The sequence below is a fragment of the Pavona decussata genome, unplaced genomic scaffold, assembly GCF_977016875.1.
Source record: "Pavona decussata unplaced genomic scaffold, jaPavDecu1.1 SCAFFOLD_49, whole genome shotgun sequence".
Lineage (NCBI taxonomy): Eukaryota > Metazoa > Cnidaria > Anthozoa > Scleractinia > Agariciidae > Pavona > Pavona decussata.
The window spans coordinates 495,332-504,169 of NW_028145471.1; the positions used below are offsets into that span (position 1 = coordinate 495,332).

The 8,838-nt window shown below is 40.1% G+C and overlaps 1 protein-coding gene across 1 annotated transcript; it reads right to left on the minus strand.

Annotated features, from left to right (window-relative positions):
- Nucleotides 1-4,509: 4,509 nt before the first annotated feature.
- Nucleotides 4,510-8,455, minus strand: LOC146481481 (kelch-like protein 11). Its single transcript, XM_085108252.1, has one exon. It carries the CDS (start codon nucleotides 8,357-8,359, stop codon nucleotides 6,608-6,610), a length of 1,752 nt encoding a protein of 583 aa, XP_084964378.1. The 5' UTR covers nucleotides 8,360-8,455; the 3' UTR covers nucleotides 4,510-6,607.
- Between the last annotated feature and the right edge of the window lie 383 nt (nucleotides 8,456-8,838).

Consider the following 8,838-nt stretch of genomic DNA (forward strand, 5'->3'; position numbering starts at 1 on the left):
TATCTTCCCAGGAGCTTTCGTTGGTTGAGACAAAAGTGAAAGAGCTCGCAGTTCTACGCCATTGAATGGCTAAACACTGCACGAAAAAACGCCTTTGCGCACATCAAATGTGTGGTCAAAGACTGTCAAAGGCCGCCTTTGATTATCTTTGATTCGAATCACAGGTGACAAAGGCCGCATTTGATTCACGGTGAAGTCAAATTTGTTTCTAATCAAAGATATCATATATTTGATCCACCTTTGATGCGCGTCATTGGCGGAGTCAAAGCTGTTTGATTTCCATTTGACGCGCGTCAAAGGTAGGGTCAAAGTTGTTAATACATTTGAACTCACTTTTGATTCGAGTCAAAGGTATATGCAAAGGCGTCGCATATTTGATGTGCATCAAATGTGTTGTCAAAAATGTTATTACATTTGACCTCATCTTTGATACGGATCAAAAGAAGAGCAAATCCAATTTTTCGTGCAGTGTAAATTTCCCGAGCCTATCTGTGCAAACTGCTTCCCAAGTGACGATCACAAATGGCTGGAGCATTCCCCACAAATTTCTAACTTGGAATAAAGTACAGTACGGGACATCTCTCTCAGTTCCTTTAGCTTTGCGATGTAAGGCAGCGAGAAGGCCTCTATTTGATTTCATGTATGTTGGTATCTAGCAGCAATGTAAAGTATGTTCTTTCCGTTTGAGTTCACTTCAATGATATGATGACAGGATCCACCATCTCTAAGGCATTTGAAATTATATCTCTTGTTTTCTCTGTTGCTGTTACTGTCAGTGCAACAATAGGTACATTTGAAAACATGGCACTTAGCATACCTAGGAACAGGTCTAAAAATAATTATTTCCCTATGAATATTATTAATTATTAACAATGTTTAATATGCAGTTGTTTTGCAACATCCATTTTCTGACTGGATTTTTTTTTCGGGGGGGGGGGGGAGGGGGTGGTGGCGTAATTTGGGGAATTACTTGCTTGAACGTGGAAGAGGGCAACACAAATAATTTACATGTGCACTGTCATCCCTTCAAGTCTAATACCTGCTAGAATTATCTTTGAGACATAAAGAGTGTCACTGAAAATATGAAAATTCCTTAAAATTGTATTTTATGTCATAATAGAAATTGCATTCAACATTTGGTCTTTTTTAAAACAACTTTTTAATTCACTTAATATTTGGAACAGTCACTGAACCCAATGAACTCAAAATAAGTCTCTTGAAGGCTACGAGGACACATAACATGATTTAACACACAAATGTCAATGTGTAATATAACAAGTGAATGAGTTACCCGATGAATCTGCATGGTAGTTAATTTGCAGGCATAAATACTAGAGATGGAATGTTACTAGTTTGTCTGATAACAGGAATGGGCTCCTGCTGATAATCAGTCACCTATGTACAACAGTATAGGCACAGATTATCCTTCTAATGTCATTCATGTATTAAAATTATTAAAAGCATAATTCTTAGAAGAACTGAGTGGAGTACATCAACTCAATCATTGCAGATGGTAGTTTCATGCTGTCAAGTTTGATATCTGATCCCGTATCAGCGCATTTAACGGCGATGCGACCAAAATGATGGACGGGCAAAAGCTGGAATGTCAAGGATTTGTCGAAGGCAGAGACACCTGACTCATCCCTCGTTTTTTCGACAATAATTCTAATTGCGTTCCCAAGCTGCTCATGAAGAGAATCTTTCCAAAATAAGAAGACGCAGAACATTCGCCAGTATCTCAATAAACTTTTCGCCTCTAGCAGCCGCCATGTTATTCTCACTGAATTTAATGACATTTCAAGACTTCATACATGAATACCGGAAGTCCTAGAATCTAGGACTTCCGTAATCCTGTGTCCCCAGAGCCACTTGGTCCTCGTGCCCAGCCTCCAGCGGCTAAGAGGACTAGGCGGCTCTGGGGACGAGAATGCAACTAACCAATCTCGTACCCAGAGTCTTCAGGCTTTTTGGTCAGCGGGGCAACGCCGGGAAGACTCTGGGGACATCGAATTTTATTACCGCAGGATTTCTGCGGTAAAACAATGGAAACCGTTACCGAACAGCCAATCAAAAAATTTGAATTTTTTCGATGTCCCCAGAGTCTTCCCGGCGTTGCCCCGCTGACCAAAAAGCCTGAATACTCTGGGTACGAGATTGACAACTAACAAGAAAATCGCGCCAATTTTTATAGGGGCATACCGCTGTGCAAAATAGAGCCCTCAGATTATTGACTCGTCAAGTCACGCACTCCTCTCCAAGTGGGGAAGAGTGCGTGACGTGACGAGCCAAGGAACGTCAGGGTAGGAGGCAAGGTTGCCAATGACTTCAAACCCAAATCATCTCTCACCTCAGCTCAATACATATTTTTTTGACAAAATGAGTTTAAAAACAAAGTTTGTAATCAAGTAAGTATCAAGTATATTCAAGGGACACCTTTTAAGAGAGGTGGGGATGGGGGTGAAATTTACACGGCTATTGGAGGATCTGCTTTCTTCTTATATTTATCCACTTCCTGTTTTCTTTAATGAGGAATTCCAGGCGGAAAGAAACAGAAACAACAAAGAGAACCCGTGTTACCAGTAGCAGCCAAAAGGTTGAGCACCATTTAACACACCTCCACCACTCTCCCTTATCCTAGGGCCAAGAAGGAGAGTCCAAGAAAAAATTGTGACATGTGCATTATAGAGAAAGGAATAAGCTCCAGGAATATTGATGTTCATTCAATTCCTTTGTATGCTATAGACCTCACTATCAAATTGAATTTTAAGACCCCATTGGAATAATCAAAAAGCTACAAAACTAATACCCCAGGGGTACAAGGCCTGCTCAAAATGTTTCCTGGGAGTGTGCAGCTCGGTTAATTCTCCAAACCCTGAGCCTATTTCAATGCAAAATATGTAATTTTCCGGTGTCCTTTTTCCATACCTGGCCCCAGTTGTTCAAAGAATGGATAACTTTGGAGTTGGAGTTGAGCTTTCTTCTTCAAGTTGCTTAGTATACATAACTGTGACCAGGTCTCTTATTTATTAATGTTTTTTCATCTGCAGTTCAACTATATCATAGAATGTTGTGTAATTCACTTCAGATAATAGAGCCCTAAATAAAACTTTCTTATCAGGAATTGTGGATGCTGAGGAAGGGTCTATAGTAATAGCTATTCTAATTTATTGCATTGCAGCCCAATTCCAGCAAGACACCTGACTGAGTGCATACCGTACTTACAGTGTAGTTATGGAGAAAAGTGGATGGACTGAAAAGAGTTCAAGACCAGAGAATGACTTGTTATGACACCATCAGTCATTAATTAGTTTGGGTTACATATCTTTGTGACTACAGTGGAATCCTGCCTTAGGACCACCACGGTAAGACGACCACCTTGTTACTACAACCACTTTTTTGTGCCCAAACAAATTCAAAGTCCAGTCATTTCCTCAGTTTTACAACCTTGTTAATCCAACCATCTCTTCGTCGGACCACATTTTCACAGCCCAAAGGTGGTTGTATTAACGGGGTTCCGCTTTATTACGTTTTCACCACAGCATTACAGTACAAACCAACAAGCAAATGAAAAAAGTTCAACTTTTAAGAAATCAGTATGGTTGATCTTACTGAACTCCATCTTAACACTTCTCACTCACAAGGACTTGAATGAAGAAGGCAACACCTAATTCATTCTTCATTGCTTTGGATCCTATATTCAACCTTTATGATGGACAGCGATCTAATATCTAAGTCAACAGGAGCCAAGTGTTTTATTTTATTTTCTTACCCTTCTACTTGTAAACATTTTTTCCAAAATTAATTACACTATAAAGCACCACTGGATCTTTTGAAATCTATATACACATTTATCTTACAGTCAGTGTCCCACGCACACACAGTTTATTATCCAGTGTATTGATTGCCTCACACACACAAATGCAACATTAACAAATTAAACATTAACGAGGCAAGGTAGCCTGAGGAAGCTGATCAGGCTTATGTAACAGACTACCTTGGATAATTCTAATGTTAAAAAATAATTTAATAAGTATGTCATTGGCAGGACTATCCATCTTACGGTGTGCGACAAATGCAGACTGCAGACTTGCAGACTTGCAGACCCGCAGACCTGCAGACTTGCAGACCTGCAGACTTGCAGACTTGCAGACTTGCAGACTTGCAGACCTGCAGACTTGCAGACTCAACATACTGGCCTTTCCCAATTCATTTTAAAAATAATATTTTGTAACCTCCGCCATTCCATATCATGCGCTGTCCGCTTGGTACGCTTTGCCTGGGATAGTAAATCGAACTCAATCGAACTCAATCCGTGGATTGAGTTCGATTGAGTTCGGCAATTGAACGAAATCGAACACCAGACTTTCAGTGAGTTCGATTTCCGAACAAATCGAATTCAATCGAACAAATCGAACTCAATCGAACTAAATCCATCGGATTGTGTTCGATTGAGTTCGGAAACCGAACTCAATCAAACACAATTTAATTGATTGAGTTTGATTGGCTCTGGTAAACCTATACAAAGTAAGCCCAAAGCAAGCCCATCAAAGCAGGTTTTTCTTGTGCTTCGTTACAATTTATTCAATAACAGAAACCCCATTTATAAACTGTCCACGGCAGTTAAGAAAACAGAACATAACAGAACAAAGCTATCATTATTCCCGCTGGCGTATTCCGAAATTGTCGTACCCTTTCCTTTTTTCACTAACTTACAATTGCTGAATGACAAATCGAAGGGCTACTTTTATGCAAAAATACAAGCAAATTACTAAAAAACTTCGCCATCCTTAGCGTCAAAGCGGCATTCCTGGTAGCCTTTTTACTACGCATTTGAAGCTTACAATCCACGGCGCATCTGAAGCCATTTCTGCGTAATTTCTTTTCGTTTACGAAAAACTCGCGCGCTATACTCCAGACTGAAGTAAATCGAGCTTCCAAGATGGTTAGAGATTTTCAATGTTTTCCTGTTTTACACAAATCACGAATTTGAAAATCGAACGTTCGATTTGGTTCGATTGATTTTTTTTCTTTTCGGTGAGTTCGATTTTGTTCGATTGCCGAACTCAATCGAACTCAATCTCATCAATCCACGGATTGAGTTCGATTGAGTTCGATTGAAATTTAGTTCGATTGGGTTCGATTTACTATGCCGGGGCTTTGATACTTGGCTACTTTCACGATTGTCCTTCCGGAGTAAAATTCTTACGTGCGCCAGTTTTGAGAAAACGTTGTCAAACTATATAGCAAACAGCATAATAAGGGCTAGGTTCTGACAAAAATACAATTTTAGTGATTTTTTTTATTCTCTAAAATATCAGGATCGGGTAAACTCTCCGACGAACGAGGCCTGTTGCATTGAATTTATCGGGTATCGAACGCCTGGCAAGAACGAATTAGCTGCACAGCGTTTAATATTCAAAAGACATTAATAATTGGCTATCGAGATATGCGAGTTCAAAGTTAGAATAGCAAAAAAAATTATGAAGACGTGTTGCTCAAGTGGTCGCCATGCCAAAGTTAGTTTGAATTTAAAAATTCCTGCGCGAGATTTTAGCTCTTAAAATTTCGTAAACAACACATGCCTCCACAGGGGATTATATCACTCCATCGTACTAAATGCCGCGAGCTAGTGAATCAGCAACACTCCATGGAATCAACAACACTAGCATATAATTCTCGTTAAATTCCAAAGTCGCGAAAATCCGGAAGAATGCAGGTCGGCAAGTCTTCACGGTTGTCCTGAAGGACAACCGTGAAAGTAGCCAAGTAGCCTTAAAGCGTACTAAGCGGACAGCGCATGATGTGGAGATTACACAATATTATTTTTAAAATGAATTGGGAAAGGCCAGTATGTTGAGTCCATCAAGTCTGCAAGTCTGCAGGTCTGCAAGTCTGCAAGTCTGCAGGTCTGCAGGTCTGCAAGTCTGCAAGTCTGCAGTCTGCATTTGTCGCACACCGTCCATCTTAATATATAAAATATTAATATTTCTAATATACAAGAATAATCATTAGATTAGAATAAAAAAGTGAAAAGGAAAAACAAAAGGAAAGGAAAAAAGAAGAAAAGAGTACACTCAAGCATACTATAAAAGAAGTAACATATTTCTATATTAAGAGAGAAAACCTAAGGTACGTTAGAAGTGAACACAGCAAAACTAGAAGCATTCTGAACTTCAGGGTTAAGAGAATTATATAATTTATTTAGGTCCTTGAAAACAGACACACACACACACGACATCGCCAACAAAATGCCTTTTCAGTCCTAACCAGTAGTACCTTTGTCTTTGATCAAGCATCTTTAAAAAAAAAAACAGTCATATGCCCGGGGCTTTGCCCAGGAAGTTGGGGGGGGAGGGGGAGGATGTATTTTATGTGCAATAACTGAACAGGGTTTTCTTTCATTCTTATCAACATTTCAAGGCAACAAAAAAATGAAAGGAATTATCTGTCCCCAAAATCCGTTCCCAACAGTGTATTGTTCACACAAACCATGTGTAAATCATCAGCAAAATCAGTAACCCAGTCACTCACTGTTAAGAAACTCTCTCCTTGATTGGCTACAACAGTTTGGAGTAGTGCGACAAGCCAGGTAGGGATATGAAGACATTTAAGTCTCTGATACCACGTTACAGACTTTTAAAGTCTCTCTTGGTATTCTCACAGCAGCCAATGTGCGTAACAAAGAACCATCTCTATGTTCATTAAATGAACAGGTCTTCCATTCATTTTTTTCAACATTATAAGCCTGCATAAGGTGCTGCAAGGCATTATTTGTGCCCCAAAATCCGCTCACAAATATATCTCCCTTAAAACATACTGCGGCAAGAGAGATTTTTGGTGCAGCTGTGCTTTCAATACTAGTCCAAACATCGATAACTGGATCATACATTTCAATTGTTATATTTGCAAGTTGCTTTGAGTCAGTAAAACCTGCAAACAGAAACACTTTTCCTCTTACAAATGTCCCGGAACACATCATTTTTCTTTCAAGGGTCGAAGCAACTCTCCTCCAACAGTTTTTTTCAGGGTCAAACTTCTCTACCACATCCAAACATTCCTTGGAAGCTGACTCGCCTCCGATCGCATACAAAGAGTTTCTGTCAGCGACAACACATACACGACCCCTTGCAATGCTCATTGGTGCTAATTCTTGCCATGTGTTAGTGTCAGGATTGTACTTGTGCACCTTGTCGGTTGGCTGATTGTTATTTCTCAAATATCCACCAACATAATACACACTCCCTTGGAAAGTAACTGGACTTGCAGAAGTAGCTGTAACCAACTCAGCTGTGGGATTCATGGCTGTCCAAGTGTTTGTCATTGGGTCATACTGCTCGATAACACACAAACCAGCACTGTTTCTTCTAATTGAATACAGCTTACCATGACTAACCGCCACATGTTGGCCAACTCTTCTTTTGGACAGCAAGTACCACTTGTCTTCCACAGGAACATAGCAAAATGTGTGCTTTTTGCTACAAGCAACAAGACAATCCTCATGGGTCTTAAGGCAAGTTCTTGGTGACTGGACAAAAAAGCATTCTTCGGAGGCATTTGCAACCTCTCTCATTGCATTTGATGTAAATGTTGTACATGTTTCACAATCTTTCACTGAGGGATGTGGAAGAATAACATCAAAAATATAGCTCTGTGACAAGTAAAGAAGGCGTACATGACGAAACAACTCACAGAATCTTTCTTGCATCTCATTTCGTTCCATCCACTTCACAATCACCTGAAAAACTTCTTCCTCTCCTTTCACCCTGATTTCATCGTTTGAAATCCACTCTTCCACTTGTTTCATATCCAAGTTCAGAAAATCTTCCGATTCTGTTACACTCATAAAGTTTTCAAAGATAAAATCCCTCGCCTTTTGCTGCAATTCAGGGCATTGATACTTCAAAGCAAAATAATAAGCCTCTACGCAATTGGAAAAAGACAACGAATGTATTAGAACGGTAGCGCATAAAGATTTCAAGCCTGAAAGAAGGAAATAATCTGCCATAGTTACGAGATCAAAAGCATTCTGTTCATTGATATCAACATGTCCAGTGTACAGATACTCCAACACGTCTTCCATCACAGGTTTGCTGGTCTCTTCCAATCGGATCACTCCTTCTTCCTTCTCTTTCATGTCACTGTTAAGAGCGTTGTAAAAGAACGGACTCGCTGCACATAACACGATTCTGTGAGCTTTCAAGCGAGCTTGATCGTCACCGGGGCCAACTTCTAAAATCACATCACAGAAGTGTTCGTTCCTTCGTTGAAAATCGAGGCGTTTCATCATTTCCACGCAAAATTGTTGCACAGAAGTCTCCGCAATGGATTCCGACGATAAATCAATAGACATGACGTTCATATAACCTCACATATAAACAAAAACTAAAAAATATATTTACCCCGAGACAAGTTTCTGAGCGGCCGAAAAGCGCGCGCACGATTGTTGGTTTCCCTGTTCCTTAGAAGTACGTTGTGCGCATACGCCTTAGAGTATTCCGCTTACATTGTGTAAAACCGACCTCCATTGGAGATTTCCCAGCATGCTTTGTTTACTCCATTGCGATAACAAGCCCACTGGCCCACTGGAAATCGTATTTTGAATTGCCACTGTGAGTGATGCTTGAAAAATTTCTCAGAATTGCACAATTTTTTTGGTGAGTTCCATTTCGGAGAGAATTTACAATTTCCCATCAGTTCGATTCAGGAGCCAGGGATGGACACCGTAAGCGTGGGCTCAAACACGTCCCCATGTGTTGCACCAAAAAATTAGCCTGCGTAGCAAGCGTTTCCGTGCTGTTTCGGAGCAAAGAAAGACCAAGGAACGAGATTCTCGGTTTT